Source organism: Pholcus phalangioides, unplaced genomic scaffold (genome assembly GCF_987345545.1).
Source record: "Pholcus phalangioides strain wild (caught in Gottingen) unplaced genomic scaffold, Ppha-v1.0 ptg000010l_1, whole genome shotgun sequence".
NCBI classification, from domain to species: Eukaryota; Metazoa; Arthropoda; class Arachnida; order Araneae; family Pholcidae; genus Pholcus; species Pholcus phalangioides.
This window is the reverse complement of record NW_028301603.1, coordinates 14175294-14198923: the sequence shown is the minus strand read 5'-3', so window position 1 is coordinate 14198923 and position 23630 is coordinate 14175294. Positions and strand designations below refer to the sequence as shown.

Here is a 23630-nt window from a genome sequence, read left to right as displayed (position 1 = left end):
TAATTAAAATTCCTAGAAAAATTCAGGCCAAACTCCCTCCCAAAAAGGAATCCGAAATAAAATTCAAGGTAAAAACTATACAATTTCACTCATCAAGACTTAATCAGTTTATGGATAACATTAAAGTCAAAGGCAAACTGTGCATTTTTCACTTGATTAATCATTTCAGTTAATTAAAAAAAATCTGCTGCGTTGATGATACAGTATTGTTTCAATTATAAATATGCTAATCCCGCGAATTTAACACCTGTTTTGTAATAAATAAATAAATAAATAAATACTTTTATTGAGGTGTGTGTGGCCCATAGAGGGTTAAGCTGGAAAATAAATTTATTGTCATAATTAATTCTACATTATTGGAAAAATTTACGAAAACTACAATACGTCGAAAGATTCAAGCCAAAAGAAAATTCATACTGTTTCTGGTAAAATTTTCAAAAATTCGTAAAAAAAAATTCAAGCCAAACCTAATTCCAAAAACAAATGCACATCATTTTATATATATATTTTTTCCAACAATAAAAATTTTCTACTGAGGATTTCTCTTACCGTCAGCCGAGACGAAACTCTTGGCAGCAGCGGCAGCGAGATACAGGAACGAGATCAACAGGTTGACGGTAGCCGGTTGCATAACGGACACAAATGACCTGCTCCAGCCGTTTTTTTTTTGTTTCGGTTTTTATTTCAACAGTGAAATTCGGACAGCAGATGGACAATACATACAGTAAAAGTTAAAAAAATCTCCTAGAAACAAACAAACAAAAAAAAAATTATGAATATCGTAAAAACATCGAAAGGATACACAGCGAAACTTCTATCATCATCATCATCACCATCATCAGGATAATCCCGGAGTCTGTCCGTAATCCTATTAGTTAAATCCGGCACAAAAAATCCTATCTATGGATCCAGGGATCACTAAATAAATACATCGTTGTAATTCCATTTCGTCACTGGAAAAAAATTTGAGTTTTTTTCCCCCCGAGACTAAATTTCTGAGCACTTTTTTTTTTCTCTCGTCAATTACTAGTCATCAGCTGGCTGCGGAGTCGTCACTGGGAAGCATTGGAAATAAATTCCGATTTAATGGACATTAGAAAAATAAATAAAATAAAAAATCCGAAAGAGAGCACGCGGTCAAGCAAAATCGCATGCCGCCACTGCCACCACCACCGAACTGTGTGGCAATGATGTAAAATAAAATAAAAAAAAAGCGTTAGCTTTTACGCCACTGTCCAGGTGCGACTAGTATGGTTTTTTGTTCGGGCGGGCTTCTCGAGGTACCCGTGAGAATGATTCAGTATCGCGCATGCGCGCGTGAGGGCCATTTTATCCCGCCCTCTCTCGCTTTTTTTTTCACGCACGTAGGAGCTTTTCCTTTTTCATTTTAGGGAAAAATAACAAAAAAAAAAAAAAACCTGTAAAAATCCCTAAAAATAAAATAAAGCGCTACAAAAGAGATATACGGAAAAAGTCTCTTTCAGGAGGATACGGAAGAGAATTTGATTTGGTGAGAAGCACCAAGGCGAAAAAAGGTTGCTATTCGATGAGTTTTCTCTCTAGTTGGCGAGAATTCCTCTCTCGATGGCGACACATTTGGCGATGTTTTTTGGGTTTTTAACTTTTATCGTTCAGGATGAAAGTGGGCGTTTGGGCGATTTTTGACGCCGAAAAATTCAGAAAAAAATATTTAACGATTTAGAATGTGTTATAGAAACTTTAGATAGAATTTATTTAAAAAAGAAAATAGCAGTTAGGAATTTAAATGCCAATTTAGGCGTCACACACCCACGTGCTATTTACACTTGTTTACGATTACCTGAAACTTTTCCTACGGAAATTAATACCGACTCGGAAATATTCTTATCTTTAATATCAGAAATATTTCAATCTTTTCGGAATTTTTAATGAATTTTTATCGTGTTATTTACCAAAATAAGATCGACAGTTATACTGATGACGATGATGATTGTTAATTATTATCTTTTTGAGTAATTGATAAAGCAGTGTTGAATTTTTTTTTTATTGTTTGTATTCGATTGTTATTGAAAATAACAATAAAAACAACAATAATCAAAATAACAAAATTTACTAAAAAATACTGATTTAGTGAAATTAAACATCGTAACTGAGAGAAGCACCAGAAAATTACGTTTGTATGGAGGAATGTTAGAAATAAACAAAGTTTGAAGAAAATATTGTTGAAATAATTCAAAAATATATTGTTGAAAAAAATCCATATTGTTAAAAAAATATTCATACCGTTGCTGAAAACACCAATAAAAAGTTGCAAATAATAATTATAATTATAAATAAAAGAATAAATAAATAGAATAAAAAATGCACTGTTGAAAATATTTAAAAATATATATTCTCGTGAAAAATACGCTTAAGAACATACTGTCGCTGCAAGTAATATGTGTTGCTGTAAAATATATATATATTGTTGCTAGAAATATTTAAAAATATGCATTGTTGCAAAATAATATTTCGAAATATGCATTGTTGTAAAATAATATTTCGAAATATGCATTATTATGCAGCACGGATATTCCTTTCTCGGCAGTGACATTTTTGGAGATATTAATTATATTAAAAAATATATTGTTGAAAAAATTCCGTATTGTTAAAAAATAACATGTAAATATTTCTAAAAAATATGTTTTTAGAAATGTCTAACATCAATAAAATTATTTTTGCAAAAAAAAAAATAAATTTCAATGCATTTTTGTTGAAAATTTAGCAAAGAAAATATTCTCACTAAACATACTGTTAAAAATATGCTGTTTCTGAAAATATTGCTACAAGTAGCTTATTTTTAATAATGTATTGTTCCTAGAAAAAATATATTGCAAAAATATATACAATATAGTATATATATACAATAATAAAATATATTAAAAAATATATGCATTGTTGTAAAAAGATATATTTCTAAAACTAGTGAATATAATACAGAACGAGAGTTCCTATCTCGGCGGCGACATTTTTGGCGATGTTCTTTTGAGTTTTAAATTTTTCCCCTTTGACTCTTCTGGGGAGATAAAAAAGTGGGCGTTTGGGCGATTATTGACGCCCAAAAATCAGGAGAAAAATTATTTTACGACTTGGGAGGCATTATTGAAACTTTAGATAGAATTTATTTAAAAAGAAAATATAGGATAGGAAATTTTTGAAAGTGAATTTGGGCGTCACGCCCACGTACTATTTGCATTTGTTTACGGATACGTGAAAATTTTCCTACGGAAATTAATATTGACTCTTGGATATTCTTATCTCTCAATGTAAGGACGATATTCTCTTGTTTTGAGTGAATTTTCACATGGATTTTTCAGTGGTTTTTATAAGACAGAGTGGGTTATATACTGATGACGATGATGATCAATAATTATTATTACAGTCGACGCTCGTTATAACGACAGAGCGCGATAGCGACCATTCAATTACAACGACCGGTAGGATAAATCCCAAATGTTTCTATATAATGACTATCATGCTTTCCTTTCGATATAACGACCCTCCAAATATAAGGTCCGTTTTCGACGGGACGAAGGAAGGGGTTGTTATATCGAGAGTCAACTGTATTATCATTTTTTTAATAGCTTATATAGCTTTGTATTAGCGTGTGATAAAAGTATCGAAACTTTTCTATAATATAGATGTTAGTTTCGAGCTGTGCAATGAAATTAAATCGCAACATAGCAATATTGGAAAATGACTCCTCTTGCGACAGTTTAAAATGAACTGAAATATATTGTTGTTGAAAATATTATTGGAAATTTTCCAGAAATAATGTAGCTGAAAATATTGTTAGAGATGTCTAAATATACTGGGTGTTTAAAAAAGAATCATCCGATTTAAAAAAAATCATAACTAGTCAGCTTTTAATCCGTTTTGCTCGAATAATGTATCGGTAGAACGAAGGAAATCTCGAGTTTAGCGCAGTTGCCGACAGGTAGCGCTAACGATCTTCCTTCGGCTCCGCCACTTCAGTGTTTGTCGAGATGGCGACTGCATAACAGAAATCGTTTTGTGTTCTAAGCTTCGCGAAGTGCGAGTCCGTAACAACTGTTTATCGTGATTTTCGTCGACAATACACTGGTGTTGAACTGCCTACCGCTCAGAGCATTGAGCGATGGTATAAACCAGTGTTTCCCAAAGTGGGCAATATCGCCCCCCTGGTGGACGATGGAATGGTTCAGGGAGGCGATAGAAGCTATGTATTTTAACACGGGATTCTATGGGTTCACTTGAGTTGGGGGGCGATGAGAGAAAAAGTTTGGAAAACTATGGTATAAACCATAGTTTCCAAACATTTTTCGTCCCATCGCCCCTTCTTCAGAAATTTTTTTCTCACATCGCCCCCCAACGCAATCTAACCCATAGGATTCTATGTTATACCCGTAGCTTCTACCGCCCCCCTGGAACATTTCATCGCCCCCAAGGGGGCGTTAACGTCCACGTTGGGAATCACTGGTATAAACAATTCCGATCCACGGGTTGTCTGTGTAAAGGGGAATCCCCTGGCCGTCTTCGCATGTCAGATGAAAGTGTGGAGCCCATCCGACAGAATTTCGCACGTAGTCCACAGAAATCCACTCGCAGTGGATGTGAAGATCCTCACAAAAGTTTGGGACGAATTTGATTACCGTATGGACATATGCAGTGCATTCCCAGGTGGACATATTGACCACCTTTAATTTGGTTTGTAAAAAAACTTTGATTAGCCATGTAATATAAAATTAATTTTAAGTGGCTATGTGTTTAATATTTTTCGTAGTATAAGCTTTTCAAATCGAGTGATTCTTTTTGAAACACCCTGTATATTGTTGATGAAAACGTTGTTAAAATATTTATTAAGATAGAATGTTGCTAAAAATATTTTAAAAATTTATTTTTGTAAATTTTTTTTTAAAATATGTATTGTTGCTGAAAATATTTCTAAAAATATATTGTTGCTGGAAGTATTTCTAAAAATGCATTGTTGCTGAAAATATTGCCAAAAATGTATTGTTGCTGAAAATATTTCAAAAATTTATTTTTGTAAATTTTTTTTTAAAATATGTATTGTTGCTGAAAATATTTCTAAAAATATATTGTTGCTGGAAGTATTTCTAAAAATGCATTGTTGCTGAAAATATTGCCAAAAATGTATTGTTGCTGAAAATATTCCAAAACTGATTGTTGCTGAAAATATTGTTAAAAATACTTAAACAAATGTATTGTTTCTGGAAATATTAATAAAAAGAAATTGTTGCTGAAAATATTTCTAAAAATATATTGTCAAGGAAAATATTACTAAAATCTATTGCTGCCGAAATTTTGCTAAAAATGCATTGTTGCTGATAACATTGCTAGAAGTATATAGTTGCTGCAAATAATACTAAAAATGCATTGTTGCTGAAAATATTTCTAAAAATACATTGCTGATGAAAATATTGCTAAAAACATTTCAAAAAAGATATCGTTGCTCGCTAAAAATGCAATCTCTTGCTGAAGATATTTATAAAATTGTATTGTTGTCGAAAATATTTCTAGAAATATATCACAGCTAAAAATGTGTAAAAAAGAAATATATCGTTGCAGGAAATATCGCTCGAAACCGGTATGGATGCGAAAAAAACCACGGAAACCACCGCCGATAACGTTCGAAAAAACGTTATTTCTCGGAGAATAATTTGAAATATAATATCGTGCTACATAAAACGCAAATTCAATGTAAAACATCTCTGAAAACAGAAACAACAAATAACATCGCATTTTCATCGACCGTAGAAAAAAACACGAATAAAATTAAAACATGTCAACATTAAAATCGTATCAATGTATTACAACAAATCGCGTCTCTTCATCATGCATATGATTTGCACAATATTGTACACATTATCCCAAGAAAGAATAAATAATCTCACTCAAAACAAGAGGTCATCATTGGTATTCCGTATTGTATTCTCATAATATGGAAATTTAAATAATATAAAAAACAATTTTTTTTTCTATCTCTTTACCTAAAGAAAAGATAATTCGAGAGAAAGAAGATAAAAGAAAATCAAATCGAGATCTTTTGTCGCGATGTCAAGAAATTTGCAAGAAAAATAAGTAATTTCTATGAAGTCTAAAAATAGAGAGAGAGAAGAAAAACGAATAAAATATGCAAATGAGTAGCGTCACATTAAGGCTAAGATTCGTCGTCGTCGTCGTCCAGATGAATAGAAATTTCTTTCCGTCTTGCACCGAGACTACCACAATTGACTATTCATCGCCAAAAAAATAATTCCTCGTGGCGTTGATCTCCGAAAACGCGCGGAATTAAAATACAGTCGACGCCGCTTAATGTGATCACATCACAGGAACTCGGAATTCCTGATAAGAATGACCGAACGATACGCATATCCGAAGAAAAGTTACGGTTAATGCATTACACGCCGCGTAATGTGATAACATCGGGACTCCGGGTATTCTGATTATAATAACCACACGATATGTATATCCAAAAAAATTTGTGAGTTCGGTGACCATACATCCCGTTTGGTGGAACAGGAGGTGTGGCAAACGGGTATTGGTAAAACATGACATCTAAATTGTTTCTTTCTAACATGTGAGGCGTTATAATAAAACTGTCTAAGTGGGGGGGGGGGGGATTCAAGTATTACGACAGCATCGACGGGAGAGGGAGGGGCTTCGGGGTTTAGTGACCTTTGATGATGGGGGGGGGGTTGAATGATGATTGTTATCAACCACGTTTTATAAAAATATGAAATATTCTTCATGGCATGTTACTCGGTATGCCAAAAAACATGAAACACCTTTACCTAGTTTGTGAGCACTTGAAGTGACATTCCCCCTAATGATAAGTCCTCTATAGAGCCACTTCAGCGATCTCTAAATGTTCCGCGGATCATTAAAGTGATCTGGAAATGTCTCGGCTCTGGAACTGTGCCGAGCGTCCGTCACTCAAGTGAACCGTAACTATGGCACGGATAATTTAAGTCATCTGAGAATGTGCCGCGGACAACTTGAGTCAGTTTATATGACCCATCTTGAGTGCCACTGCGAACCAATTTACTGTCACGAACCATAGCTCAAGAATCCCTGGCTTTAAGAGGGTGTTTACGACCAATTTCGGAAGCCATTGCGAATCACGTTTTGATCGCGACCCCTCTGGCTGAAAGTAGATTTGTACGATTCATTTTGGGAAGACATTGCGAATAAAGCTTCCGTCGTGCCACATAGGTTTAAGAATACTCAGCTGTAAGTGGGTTTACACGACCCATCTCGTAAAACCTTGCGACCCAAGTTTGGGTCACGACCCAGAGGTTGAGAGACCCCTGACCTGAATTACAGGGAGAATCGCAGTGAATTTCTTGAAAACAAATTTTGAGTCCTCAGCTTTCAAACAGCACTGTAATTAATAAAAATTGATTATAATAACATGTACAGGCACGTGATTATAATAAGCGAAGTCGACTGTATTTCAATTTCAAAAAATAATTATATATCGGGTCCTTTCTCACCAAGATCAATAATACACTAGAATTTCATTTTTTTTAAATACCGTATGATATAAGCCCCCTCCCTTCCTTTCCGCCTCCATGAGGGAGGCCGACGGGGCTCCAGTTTGGGAGCCCATGATCAATATTTCTACTTTTTTTTGTATTTCTTAAACTGTGAATTTAGTTCCACGAAGCTCGGAGAAAACGGGGACTGGGAGGAGGAGCTACAAAAATTTCGACTTAAAGACCCGCTTTAAACGGGGAGAAAATAGAGCGGTTCATGAACTTGATAAAAAAAATAATTTTATACCGATTATACGTTATATAGTGCGTCCCATAAATTCGGAAATTGTTTAAAAATCCATAAAAATTGAAAGAACTGCGTGCGGTGCTTGCGAAAAACTTATTCTCACGGGGTTGGTTATTTTTTATTTTTTTTTTTGGTATTAAAGAATTTAGTTCGCGTTTTTGTCGATAGATGGCACTGGAGGAAAAACTGACCTGAACCTTTCTTCAACCTTTTCCGTGTCCGAAACGTGCGTTGTTTCAGCCGGCGATTTGCGGCTGAGGTAGAATGACTTCGCCAACAGTGCTTCCACCACAATGAAAACTTTATGTAAGCGCCAGTAATAAGAGAATTCAGAGATGAGCAATTAATCATACGCCCGGCAGTTTATAGGACTCTGATTTGCATATTTCCTGTGATTTGATTTCTTGCAGTGCCATCTATGGGAAAAAATCTGAAATATTTCTTCTGTCCAAAAAAACAATCCCCTTCCGCAAACTGCATTCGAGTATAAACAATTTCTCTTTCAATTTTTTTTATAAATTCTTAAAATATATTATTTTAATTATCGAGTTTATCAAACATGTTATTTTCAATTAAAATTTTAATTATTTGAAAAAAAAATCAAATCAAACCTTTCAAGTAGCAGTGATGAAATACACATACAATCGAATCCCGTTTTAACGAATACCGTTATAGCGAAAATTTCAATGAACACTTTTCTAATCTGTCGGATCATAGGAATAATGCTAAAACCTGGGTTTCCTTTATAACGAAATTTCGTTATAACGAAGTGATTTCTCAGGTCTCTTGGAATTCGTTATAATGGAATTCAACTATAGCTTACTTAAGAGAATTTTTTTCAGCAACGACAAACCCAGACACTTAAAACGAATTACTTGTTGAAACACATTTTCCTCATTATCCTTACTTTAGGCCTGCTTTCATTCATATCATACCGAGCACAACTCAGGTCTACGGCCATGGGCCTATTGCAATTTACTACCCAGTGAGTTATGCCGGAAGTGTAAGCATGTGTACCTAACAGTCCGAGTGCGTATCTAGTGTGGTGTGCGATTTTTCAGTGCTGCCAGCTATACGTCAGAAGTGAAGTGTAATAATTCAATATTTGTACCGTTTGTAGGTCTGTTGCGAGACTTTGGGAAGATCGGCATACATTCGTGACTCAAATTTGGGAACCAACTTCAAGTGACAACTACTTTGCATCTGCTGTAATTCGGAAAAAAATAAGTAAATCTATTTCATATAAAGAAAAAAAGCATTTTCTTGTGATTATATGCAACTGCATATGCATTTGTATATTTTGCCTTTTTCATCATTAATGCATATAAATGCATAAAATCAAAGAATTTTCAGTATGTGTGCATATTTTTGAAGGTTTATTTAATTTAAAAATAATTTAATTAAATTAATAATTTAATTAAATAAATATTGTTCATAATACTTTCATAACGTCGGTTTTTTCCTCCGCAGGTTAAATTTAGTGAATTAATTCATATTTATTAAGTATTTTACGAATACTAATCGCTTTATTGTAAGGCTATTTTCTAGAGATATGTCAAAATGTTAAATTTTTCATAGAAATAGCGTCGAAATTCTTTTGTTACTGGCATTTTCGTTATTGAGCAGCGACGCCAAACTGAAAATTAAAAAAAAAAAAAACCTGAATAAAAAATATGTAGTAGTTATTTGCATATGCGGTATATAATGTATACGGTATAAATATGTATGAGGGGATATTTTTTGTAAATGAATGCATATGCATTAAGAAATGTTAAAGATTCATTTTAAAATACATCTACATAGTGGTTTTTTTGAATGCATATTTTGTCATTTTTTGTACATATTTCGGAATTTGACTTTTTTCAAGATTTCTAGTGCATATTCTGGGGTGTTTAATGCATGTTTTGTGATTTTCAGTGCATATTTTGGCATTTTAAAGGCACATTTTCGCATTTTTAAGTACATATAATCGGGGCTCTAATTTCAATAAGCATTCCACGTAAGACACTCAACCCTTCCCAACTATTCCCATTGTATTAGGTTGCCCCGGATCAGATTCCTGGGAAATCCTCAAAAATGGAGAAAGCTGACCAAAAAAAAAACATATATACAGTCGACCCCGCTTATAACTTTCCCACTTTTAACGTTTCCCGCTTAGTACGACTTATTTTCGTGCGTGGTCTTTAGGTAATTCTCATTAAGATTTCCCCGTTTAAAATGCTTTCCCGCTTACAACGTTTCTTTCATGACGGTTTTTGAAAAACGTTATAAGCGGGATCCACTGTATGTATATTTAACTCGATTCATGAACGAAATACAAATCTAAAAAAAAAAACAACCTTGAAATTTTACCCCACGAGTAACTGAATATGAAGGAGGATTGTTTATTAGAGATTCTACTCTTCTAATTCCGTGAAAAAATTTACAAATCCTTGAAGACACAAAACTATGCAGGGAATTTCTTTTTAAATTTGCTTCAGTTTCTTTTTTGCTTTCAACTTCTTTTATAAGTTTTATTTTTCGGTTCAAAAAAACAAAAATCCACAATAAGTTGAAATTGGAAAAATATCTAGTTTATAAATTTTTCCACAATAGAAAATTTGTGAAGTTAGCTTCATTGCAAATATCTCCATGCTGCAGCAAAGACAACATATGCAAAGATCAATCGATTTAAAAAAAAAATTTAGTCGGATTTTAATACTACGCTAATTATTTTTAACGTCATTCCACTTATAGCGCGAGTTTTTGATGGTTTATCCATGCGAATTTCGCTACTTTGAGGTAAAATATGTCGTTCTATCATCCGCAGCGGGTATAATCCACGTATGCAAATTTCATACATCAGCAATGCAATCTCAAAAAAAAATTCAACCAGTCAGAGAAATAATAATCCGCAGATAACACGCAGTAGTATGCAGTGAATTTCGCTTACAATGTTTCTGAAAAAACCCACCATAAAAAAAAAAGTTGTAAGCAGGAAATCACCGTAAACTGAAAATCTCGATGAATATTATTAAGAGTCAGCACGAATAAAATAAGCACGATAAAAAATTTTAGTTAAATTTAAATTTAAAAAATTACAAAATTTTTGTCGGACTGGATTGTCGTGGAAACCTCACGCACAAGAACGATAAAAAAAAAAAAATCACATCGGAAATCTCTCGCCTAAACAGAAACCTAGTTTGGCTCCATTTGGCGACAAAACTCCTCACGGCGAGAGAGATAGAGAAAGATACATGGAGTTAACCCCACGACAGCGTCGCGAGGGGTGTGGACCCGCAAAACAAACCAATCACCGAAGCTTTCTCGCATCTCCATGGAAACCATCTACGGCCCTTTGGGACGCTCCGTGCCGCGATGGGGCGGCGGAGAAGAGGGGGGGGGGAGCGCGACTCCTTCGCCCGGTCATACGTCCGTCATAGCAGAACAGAAGTGGGAGTGGGGGGGGACGGACGATGGAAATAATAATAATAATAACATACTTTACAATATTCCCCAAACGGGACGGTGGCCCCACATTCCCCCCCCCCATCACCATAAAAGGTAAAAGACGTTTTTGGGGGAAGAGCTGGACGGAGACGGGTGGGGTGGGTGGGCCCCAGACAATCCATCATTGCAGCACGAAGATGAAAGTACTGCGAAGGGGCGTTGGGGGGGGGGAGGGGGGTCGCAGCTCGTAGAAAGATGATCCACAAAAGCGTAGGTTAGCCGGAAAGTAATTATGGATAGCACGTTCTTTGTAACACCGCCATCAAGAGCTGGAAAAGATGCGTTATTACGCTTCTCGGCAACAATGTTGTACAAAGCCGCATGAAGAAGAAGAAGAAGAATGAATTACAATCACACTCATACACACACCCGCGAAGAATATCAAGCTGTTAAAATTTAAATCACCGAATAAGAGGCAATGATCTTGTTGGTTGGCGCGATCACAGACCGAAATCATAAATAGGATTTATATGTTCCGGGATTTTCTGGAGGAGATTTCTCAAGTTAAAGCGTCCCGTTTTCTCGTTCCCGAAAATTAATTAAAGTTTATATTATTCAAGGAAATTTAAATCGTAATGAATGCCATGAAATAATTGAAATTTCTATATTTTCAGTTAAAACTTCTTTTTTTTTTCTCGTAACTTATCACCTGATGGTGATATTTAGGTATTTATCAAGCATTGTGGTGTGTATCGACTGTTCTTTCCTTTGCTGGGACGAACGAGGCACGTGCCCAAGGTGGGGGGAAAGAGGGCTAGAATTTATCCAAAACGAAAAAATATATATTATCTAATTTTTAGGATATGTATATTTCCTGGAATTTTACATCGATCGTCGAGAAATTCTGCATGTATACCAAACGGGACCTGACTTGAACGATAGGCTACTTTAAAAGTTCGTCAGAGCAGGGCAAATGCCCGAAAAACATTCGGGCAACAATGGTTTCTCAGCCTCAACAATCAGTTTCGGAATGTTTACTTTCGTTACCGTGGTTCCCCAGCAATTCGTTTCAGACGTGTATATGCCTTTACAATGGTTGTCACTTCATTAATGCTGCCAGTGTGTGTGTATATATATATATATATATATTATGCATATTAGTTTATTTTTTTATAAGGGTTCGTCACACATTTTCAATCCTCTTAGTAATTGAAGGAAAAACCCGGGCAGCGCCGGTTATTACACCTAGTATACATATAAAATTGATTTTCCGTCTATATGTTGTCTATATAAATCTACAATTTCAGATCTATCGTCACGAAATTCCGCATATATGCCGGACTGAGCAGGACTTGAACGATAGGCTACTTTAAAAGCTTGCCAGAGTTGGACAAAAAAAACTGTCGGGCAACAATGGTTCTTGGGCCTCAACAATGACTTTCGGAATGTTTACTTTATTTACCGTGGTTCCAAACAATGCGTTTAAGACATGTATATGCCTTTTCAGTGATTTGCCACTTCTTTAATGCTGGCAGTATATGTATACCAGGTTATTCTTTTATTATGGTTTTTTTTTTCAATCCTCCCAGTAATTGATGAAAACACGATTACAGCGCCGGGTATTGTAGCTAGTAGTCCAATAAAACACACAAACCGTGACGCCATATTGGTGTAAACCGCCGGTTGGAGCAACACAATAGTGACGCTTCGGATAGATTAACCTTTAGCGGCCCTATGTCGAGGTAGACTCGACATGAGATGTAAACACTGTGCGTGTGAGTGTTGTGTGTTAAAACACTGTGCACTGATCATGAAACGTATAGAAAATCCACGTATGCATGAAATGGAACTGTTAGGTAAAAGGGTAACGATTGGATATTTGTATTGATTGTAGGTCTGTTGTTCTTTGTGGGGAGTTTTTTTTTTATTTTCTAACGGGGAGATCGGCTCGCATTCGCTCCTAGAAGTTGGGATCCACAGAAGGCCAACTTCAACCGATCAGTACGGTGGCACCGGTGGGGTTCGAATCCGGCACCTCACGGTGCATCTCCTGTCGACTGTAGGAAAAATATTTGAAAAGATAATTGCACAACGAATTGTATTTGAGTTAGAACAAAGTTAATTGGATCAATGACCACCAATTTTGGTTTCAGACATGGTGTCTTCACTGAACACGCTCTGGTTGCCATTGAGCAAGAAATTAATACACACAGAAAAAGAAAAAGCACGACATGGCAATCATAACTCTTGACGTTCAAGGGGCTTTCGATTCTGTTAAATATCCAGTTAACCGCAGCAGATTAAATGAGGCTCCAATTTCCTCCCAGCTAAAGAAAATAGCTGAAGACGTCCTTTCTAACCGTACAGTTTCAATAGTTACTGGCAGTGGAGCAGAGTCGAAACAACTAACTCAAGGTTGCCCACAGGGGTCCTGCTCTGGCCCACTATATTGGAATCTGGTACTTAACAACATCTTCAAGCTCAAGTGGCCAAATAACGTGCGGGTCCAGGCCTATGCGGATGACATTATCGTATTGGTCTCGGGCCCCACGGTGGAGGGAGTTGGTAAAAACGCCTCCAGCGTCCTGGCTAACTGAGAACGGCCTTAAATTAGCCACCAACAAAACAAACTTTCTATGGGTCTCCCCCAAAGGAAAACGTCCGCCACAAACTCGTTCGTCAAACAACTTCATCAAGAGACTCCGCAAAATTAAAATTCTGGGTATCCATTTTAACGACAAATTGGACTGGAAAGACCATATCACAGAGCTGAACACAAGATCCAATCAGCTACTCACGAGGCTTCACTGCATAGCAGGCAGGAATTGGGGAATCAACACTAGGATGAGCAGGACTCTTTACATCACGGTCGCACAACGTATTCTGGTGTATGGAGCTGCCATATGGGGAGCCAATGCTACCGTATCACTACAGAAGCGCCTTGACTCAATTCAGAGGGGAATATCTGCTATATATCTCTAAGGCCTACTCAACTACGCCCACAAATGCACTCCAAGTCATACAGGGATTGCCCCCCCCCCCAGTCAGTCTCCTGGTAGAATGTGAAGCCAAATTTAGCCTCTTGACCCGTCTGAAAACTCCTGTTACGATGGGGAATGGCGAGACACTTTCCTACGTCAAGACGGAAAGGAAAAATCACAGGATGGTCCCAGCATCCTTCACAATCTGTGGAGGAGAGCCCCGTTGACCTAAAAGGGGAAATACACCCACAGGCTCAATATAAGATCTACACCGATGGCTCCAAGACTAAGCATGGAGTGGCTTCGGCCATGGTTACCTTTCAGGATGACTTGGAGATAAGTAACTGCAGCAATAAACTCAACGATCTAAATACGGTATTTCAGGCGGAGCTGTTTGCGCTGCTCACAGCTACGCAACAGGCAAGCGCCAGCAAGAAAGAAACACACATTCTTTCTGATTCACTTTCTTCGTTATATGCGGTTCTAGACCCCCCTATCACGCCACATGATGGCTAGAAAAATTAGAGACCTGTTACTGCCAAATAGACATATCTATATCTCGTGGATCAAAGCGCATAGTGGAAATACTGGGAATGAAGCAGCTAATCGGTTAGCCAAAAGAGCGACCGAAAGACCAGGAAAAGATTTCTCTATCCTTCTTCAAAAGTCGTGGGCCATGAAGAAGTTGCAAAATGATCTGTTACAGAAATGGCAATCACGATGGTCAAGTGACACGAAAACAGGTCCTAAGATCTATGAAGTTCTCCCACAAGTTAAATGCTCTAGTTATGGCTGGTCTAGAGAGACTATTTTATTTTTTTCAGAGCATGGCCCCTTCCCCTCTTATCGTCATCGTTTCCATAAGAGTAGGTTTTCAAGCATGTGTAAATGTGGAGGGGAGGGAACCGTCTTTCACTATGCTACGGCATGCGAGTATACCAAGGACTTTCATTTTGGCTCTACTAAGCCACAGAATTACACCACTTGGAAGAAACAGTTACTGAGAAAACACTCCAGAATCGAAAGAATTAAGCGCCTTATTAGATACGTCATTTCAAACGAAGACAAAATAACGGTCACGAAACAGTGCCAAAGTACGAATGTTTCAGCTCCTTCACAAGCTGATAACAACCCTTCATCAGACTCAGACTATGATCCTCTGGCATGAAATGCGATATTTTGGAATTGTCTCACGGTGTCTTTGTGCGCGACTTCTGATAGACAATGAAGTTCCTTGATTCCCGTTGCTGTCAATGGACAATGTCGCCTGTCTTGTATGTATTATATATATATACATGAGTATTTATATGCTTGTATATATATGTTTATGTATCTTATATATGTGTGTCTATAGTTATTTGTGGGCCCCCTTCGTGGCCTGCTGGCGACCTGCGTATGCACCTGCCCATGTAACCTCAACTTTTTGTCTTCTTATTCGCTGGTGGTCTTTTGGTGCTTAGTGCTCCGGATATTGAATCACTCTTCCACCATGGCCCAAACCCTCTGGGTGAGCAGCTTATATCCCCCTATGGGGACAGAGCGGGGGGCCATCGTCGGTTTCGGGACCTCGCGGTGTGAGTTCGTCACTATGACCACTCGACCACCACAATGGCTTATCATAACTGCTACCTCACCCCAGAGAGAATAATTTTATACTTCCATATTCCCGCTCAATGTATCCAGCATCCAAAACAATTTACATTCAACTCACATGAAACAACCACATTATTTAGATTTAGTTAGTGCCACATCATAGTCAGCACCACACCAATTAGACCTCAATGTGAATGCGGGAAAAAAATTATCTTCCCACATCAATAAATACAGAGTTAGAATTGAAAAATAAATGTCACTTGTCCCACGAACCAGTGAATATGGGAACCTACTGAGGTTTTTAACAACTTGGCTGATGCGAAGATGATTATTTGGAAAGAGAGAAAATTCAACTACCTTTTTGCGAGGAATCGAACCCACATTCCGGGTAAACGCCCCTAGATCACTAGACTAAAAAGGCAACGAATCTCTCAATCTTTCCTCGGAGCTCGTGCGAACTGAACGGACATGGACGGTCGGACCTAACTCGGGCCAAAGCTCACAATTGTTGACAATGCCACCAGATGGCGACTTATACAAGGATGAAGCCCCTCTCCGCTATACTTACATACGAAGGTGTTAAAAACCTTCGTATGGTAGCGGAGAGTGACGTCATCATTGTATAATAGAATCTACTGGTCCGCAGAAATCATGAGTGGTCCACTGAACGAATATTCTCTTCTGAATAACAATAACTCATTTTCCTAAATATATTGTCACGTAGAAGAGTGATACCACCAAGGAATGCAAAAACTATACTAGAATATTAGAACTGTACCCCCAAACCACCACTGTTGGTTCTGTGGCTTTATCGATAAACAAGTGTGTAAGTTCTTACATTTTCAGAAAACATTTTGCCAAGATTCAAACAGCAACATTGATTACGAGAAATAAATAAATAAATATATATATATCTTCACATAAATGCAAGTGTTTTTTTAGCATATTCAGCAAAAAATGACATTTTCAGGTACCAAACTGACTGTCGACGTTTTTCGCTACTGGTCACGCGGACCACCACAATTTTTTTTTTCGCGGTGGTCCGATTGTTTGATCACTGGTCTCAGCCCAGCGGGCTACCAATGATTTCGAACGCTGAAATACAGTATTCTCTGCTCATCAATTAGTTCGAAATGTGATGTATAATTTAATTCGGCGTTTTGCAGCACAAACACACACACACAGGGAACTAAGTATCATGCACGGATGAACACAAACACAATCAGAGTGCCCTTTTGCCTTTCAATCTCGATAAAATTATAATCGGCCACTGCTGCTGAGTGTCCATAGGAAAAAAAAGTAAAAATAACGAGAAAAACTTGAAAAAAATATTAATATGCACCTGATATCGAATATGGGATTTTCCACTGGCACTCTGTCCCCATCGACACACTATGATTCTTCCCACTTGATTTGTGAGAAATTTCGGAGGCCATACTAAATTAATGAATGATATCCGTGCATCAAGAAACATTGGGGAAAAATATTCTAAGCCTTAGGCCGGGATTACACTATAAAAGTTTGATAAAGGTTCTTTTATAAAACTTGAAAAATGCCACCAATAAGCGCATTGGTTACATTGCAGCGAATGTAATTGATACGATTATTGGTTGTATTTTTCAAGTTTTGTGAAAGAACTTTATCAAACTTTTACAGTGTAATCCCGGCTTTAGAGAGAAATAAAAAAAAAAAAATGAGAAAATCAAAGGAAAAATCGGGAATTTTTTTAAATATTGGAAACATCAGGAAATCACGATGATTATGAAAATAATAGTATCAAAACAGTCAGGAACTAATACGTAGCTCCACTAGAAAACCGCACTGGTTATGAAACTACATCAGACTGCCATGTCGCATGTCACAGATTATGACATTGACAGATTTCAGAAAAATGCTGTCATGAAACTAATATGAACAGATCCAATATTACAGTATTCCGAAACAGTTTCGGAACACTGATTGGAATACGACACGCATCTGAAAACGACACTGATTAAGATACTAATACGTATCAGAAAAATTGACAGAGTATGAAACATATTCATTTTCCTCTCCCCCCCCCCCACCCCCAGAGATTACCTTCACTGATGATGAACTAATACGTATCAGAAAACTGCACGGATCGATGAGATGTGAAAATATATTAGATTTCTGAAATCAGCACGGTTAAATTAAATGAAACTGACATATTTCTATCAGAAAGCTGCACTTTCCCAGTAATATGCGTCCTGACCTTATTATGAAACTAAAGCTTCTCATAAAACGGCGATGATTATCAAACTAAGATGCATCATAAAAAAAAAATTGTATGGGATAAAATTCATACGTATCAGAAAACTGCGCGTTGGTTTTGATACTAATACGCATCAGAGCAATTCACAGATATGTAAGATTAAACAGTGCCACGTATCATAACCCCCACTGATTCCGCTCAGAATCATTTCAGATCCTCATCCAAAGCAATTTACATTCAATCCATGCAAAATAACCACAGAAAAATAACTTTAAATGTCTCTTTAAAAAATCTCTCTCTCACTTCATAAATATTCATTATAAAATAATAAATTCAAATTAAATTTCAAATACATCAAATAAAAGGTTTTTTTTTATCAGTTTAAATCATTCAGTCAGAAATATAAGAGGAAAAATAAATACACTTGTGTGCGCAATTAAGAGAATTTGCACGTTGCGTCTATTTAAGGCATCATGTTGGGCGGCCGCACACTCCTCGATGGGTTTTTGACAGAGGGTTCCTGACTGCTAAGGAGATGTAGAGGTGAGATCTTAGAGCCCCATGTTCGACTATTCAGGGGAGCAGTTGGCCTCCGGTTCCTGTTCATGGACGACAACGCTCGCCCACATAGGGCTCACCTAGTCAACGATTATCTAGAAAGTGAGAATATTCAGCGCATGGATTGGCCCCAGTCAGATCTCCTGACCTAAACCCTATAAGAACATGTCTGAGACGCTCATGGGAGGGCAACTGCATCTCGCCACCCCCCCCTCCGAGAACCATCCCGGAGCTAAAAACTGCGTTTCTGCAGGACTGGGACCGATTGCCTCAGGGACTCCTCAACTGCCCCGTGTCCAGTATACCGTCACGCTGTGCGACCTGCCTGACTGTGACAGGGGGACCATACCCCCTATAAGGCCGGTATTACACTGTAAAAGTTCGATAAAAGTATTTTTATAAAACTTGAAAAATCCAACCAATAAGCGTATCGGTTGCATTTGCTCGAATGTAACCTATGAGCTTTCTTGGCTGGATTTTTTGAGTTTTATAAAAGGGATTTTATCAAACTTTTATAGTGTAATACCGGCCTTAGACCCATTTTCGGTTCCATCCCGCCACGTCATATTTGGCCATTCCGACAATGATGAGCTTCACTGACAATCATACGTGCGTACTATGACTTTCGTATGGCGTATTCCCTTTCTCTATTATAACTGTGTATTCATACCAAATTTAATTAAAATCTATCCATTACTTTTTTCCTTCAGAAATTCCACATAATGTGCTGATTCTCTTAATTTTGCACAGGAGTCTACATACACAGATATATAGATTAAATATATAAAATCCTATTCATTTTATTTCTTAGATTTCCCCAATGAATAAGAAAAAAAAATTATCCTATATATATATATTATCTGCTCATTAATTAGTTCCAAATACAATTTATAATTTAATTCATTCGCAGCAAGGAACCGAGTCTCATGCGCGGATGAACACAAACGCAATCAGACTGCACTTTTGCCTCTCAATCCCGATGAAATTATAAATGGCTACTGCCGACAATCTCCGCGGGAGGAAAAAAAAAAAAAAAAATTAGGAAAATAACGAGGAAAAACCGCAAAAATATATATTATTATACCACCCCGATAACGAATATTAGATTTTCCACTGGAACTAAATTAATCCACGAGTCAAGTGGGAAAAATCGGGAGCCATAATAAATAAATAAATGAATGATATCCATGCATCAAGAGACATTGGGAAATTTTTTCTCTTCCTTAACCCCTGAGAGAGAGAGAGAGAAAAAATGAATTTGAAATCAAAGGGAAACGAAGAAAAATATATTTTTTTTAAATGTATGTATTGATATATTTAAGGGGGGAAAAAATCGGATTATTTAAAGAATAAATTCGTTATTATTGGACAATTAGGAAAGGGGAAAAAAAATTGAGATGGAATAAAATTTGCCCTGGTCGTTCGTTCATTCGAGAATTATTTATTTATACATTCGTGGAATAATTCAAATGACAGTATTCTCTTTTTTTGTTGGAATTTGGAAGAGAAAAAATTTATGAAAAATTTATGTGATGAGTGTTATGAGAAATGGGATATTTTTAGATGGATTCTGGAATTTTATTCATGGAAAAAAAAATTTGAATTAAGGGGGATATTCATTAAAACTTATTTAAAAAAATAATTATTCCATTAGTTTTTTATCATTAAGTTTGCTTAATTAAAGAATTTATTGATAATTTTTTTTTTTTTTGGAATAAATTTTCTTAATATGATAAGAAATGACGCTTTTATAAGAAATGTTGAAGTCGAATTTTTTCCAATGATAATCTCGAAAATAAATGTCGTCTAAATAGCATTCGGATGGAAGTTCTATAACTGGCGTACATTTTTTATATTAGTTTCGTGATAATATTATTATTCCGAAACTAATTATACGAAAGCACTGATTTCTTACATAATTTCGTTTATCCCTAATTTCTGGTACCCGTTTCGTAATTTATTTAGTTTTCTCATATTAGGTTTGGTTCGATAATTACTTGGGTAGTTTTCTTAATTTGTAAACATCGAGGCATCATATTATCAGTTTTATACCAGTTCTTTTTTAGATCAGTTTTCTGGTATTTTTTAATGACCGGTACAGTTTTTCTGACATACTTCAAACAACCAGTCTAATAGTTAACAGTTGCGTAATGAACGTGTTTTCTGGTAGTTGCTTAATAATGTGATCAGTGTGTTTCGTGATACACTGGTCTCATAACCAAATTAGTTTCGTAATTAGTAGCTTTTATTTAAAATTACTTTCGTAACCAATCAGTTCTTTGATATATCTAGGTACCAAAGTAGTAGTTTCCTTCTCAAATTTTCCCTTTAAATGCGCAGTGTTCTCGTATATTCAAGTATGGAAGTAGCAGCTTTTTTTATTGAAATTTCCTCTCACATGCACATTTTCTCCAGTTTTCTGGTATATTCAAGTACCATTTTCTCATATATCCAAGTAGGGATCTCATATGTCTAAGCAATTTTGTTTTTTAATTTTCTTCGCAGTTTTCTCGTGTATCTAAGTAGCAGTTTTTCGCTTAAATTTTCCTTTTTGCTTAAAATTTAAATGCGCAGTTTTCTCATGTATCTAAGTATTAAAGAGCCGTTTCCTACTTAAATTTTGTATTATCATAATTTTTCCTCTGAAATGCGCAGTTTTCTCGTACATTCAAGTATAAAGTGGCAGCTTTCTTATTATAATTTCCTTTTAAATGCGCAGTTTGCTCATATGTCCATCAAAAAGTAACAGCTCTCTTTTAAAATTTTCCTCTTGAATGCCCAGTTTTTTCGTGCATCTCAGTATCAAAGTGGCGGTTTTCTCCTTAAATTTCCCTCTTTAATGCGCAGTTTTCTAAAACTGCGTGGTTCTATCTCACCTACTAATGAAAATTATTCAATTTATTGACGTCTTAATTCTCATTCATGTTTCTAAATAAAATAATTTTGGAGTCACCGAAATTTAACTGAAAAATCAAGTTTTCAGGGCAATTTCATTGCATCTATTAAGTGCGCATATTCATGATAATCACCAACCAATATTTTAATAACTGCGATATAAATTATCGGAATTATTGGAAATTCTTACGATAACTGCAAGTGAAAAATTACGATACATAAGTGTGATCTATAAAATTGATTTTTTTGTCTGATCTTTTCTCAACACACTGACTCAATTATGTGAACTGATTTTTACTATAATATATTGAAATATAATATTAAATATCATATAAATATAAGCATTAAATAAAAGCATACCAAAAAAAATCCGTGTAGGTGTCGCATTCCACATAATCTGAGATCAAATAGATAATATCCTGGTGGTGTTTCAAAAATAAAATGAAGGTCGTTTCGGACTTTGGTTCCAGAAATATGATAAAGTTCTCGGTCCACTTCTTGGACCAAACCACTGCGACACGATTTCTCCATTTTCACTGAAAAGCTATATTTTCGCCTTTCTCTTCTACCCCAACGACTTTTTGGTTTTCAATAATATTTCGTCCACAGATATTTCATTTCATCAAATCGTAAGATACCAAGCTTTTATAAGTGCAGGAGGAAATAAAACAAGTGTGAAATCTCACATATATACTGATACGTGTGATGTTTGTGACGTTTTCAGGCACCGGTCAGTATGAATGTATCGAAAAATATTTTTGGATGAAACATGTTTCATTTCAGGCTGTGCCAGAAATTAGTTACATGTTCAAAAAACAAGTAAAAAGTAACAAATTACAGTTAAAAAATTGAATTTTACACGCATGGGGGTCCGATGGAGATCGGATTTTTAAAAACGTTCCAAAAGCCATCGATAGGTGGAGCTGAGATGCAATAAGAACAATTCTTTTACAAAGGGAGTCCCCGCAGCAGATTTCTCTGTAACCGATGACTTTAGAAACATACAAAAACAATTTAAAAGGGCGTACAGTAACTTAAAATTTGCTTGGGAAGGGGGGGGGGGTCGTATACCTAAAAAATAGAGAAATTAACATTTTATACTGTCCCCTGTGCTCAAAAACCCAATTAGAAAGTTATTTTCCCGTCTCTTCTGAGGCCAACAAAAAAACATTTCACGCTTCTAAGCGCAGTATTCCCTGGGCTATTCGAGTTCAAAAATCGGGCAAAAAGGCAAAAATGAAGAAAAGCGTTTTCCGTTAATTTAATTACGCCAGTGGTTCTCAAACTTTTGTCACCAGCGGTTTTCTTGCCCAATTCAAGGTTGCTCGGCGGCTCCCAGAATACTTTGGTAGATATTTTTTCCCCCATATAAAATAACAACTTCGAAGCATGAATAGGCACACAAACAGATATCTCAAGCTCGAGGAGACGCCCTTGAAAGGTTGGCGACAACTGGCTTATGCTGTTCTTAACCCAACTTTTATCCGGTTTTTAGATACAAATATTTCACTTGGAAACGAGGATTTTTTTTTTCCGTTGGCCTAAGAAGAAACAGGGCAATAACTTTCTTTTTGGGTTTTTGAGCAGACGATTAATAAAAAGTTAATTAATTTATTTTATATATATATATATATATATAGTTGAATCCCGTTTTAACGAATACCGTTATAGCCAAAATCTTGTTTTAACGAACAGTTTTCTAATCCCCCCAGATATGTTTACATAGGGACAATGCAAAAATCTGGAATTCCTTTATAATGAAATCCGTTGTAACAAAGTGATTTCTCCGGTCTTTTGGTGTTCGTTATAACGTGATTCGACTGTATATACGAAAACTAAATATTTTTTTTTTTTGAGATTTTAAGTAACTGTACGTCATTCGAAAACTTTTTGCAATTTTTAAAGTATGTTGCCAAAGGCAGAGATAACTGCTGCGCAAACAGTTTGGGACAGCCTGTAAAGCAGAAGTACTTGCAATACTTCAAGTTTGGATTGTTTTAAAATGTTCGTAGTACCATTTAATTATTTCCGCGTGCAATAATGCTTAGGGTAATTTTGTGCTAAACGTTGCGGTGAGTGGCCACAAATAGATAACACCGTCACAAGATATCACAGAATAATCACATGTCCACCGAAGT

At 36.2% G+C, this 23630-nt stretch overlaps 1 protein-coding gene across 9 annotated transcripts in view; it reads right to left on the bottom strand.

Annotated features, from left to right (window-relative positions):
- LOC149080960 (tyrosine-protein phosphatase Lar-like) overlaps window positions 1-23630 on the bottom strand; it is a 745683-nt gene that overhangs the window by 244644 nt on the left and 477409 nt on the right. For all 9 annotated transcript variants that reach the window (XM_089237674.1, XM_089237681.1, XM_089237682.1 and 6 more), the window contains one exon: window positions 550-744. In XM_089237674.1, coding sequence (XP_089093800.1) covers window positions 550-631 — 82 coding nt within the window. In that variant the 5' untranslated portion in view covers window positions 632-744. The remainder of the gene's footprint in view (window positions 1-549; window positions 745-23630) is intronic.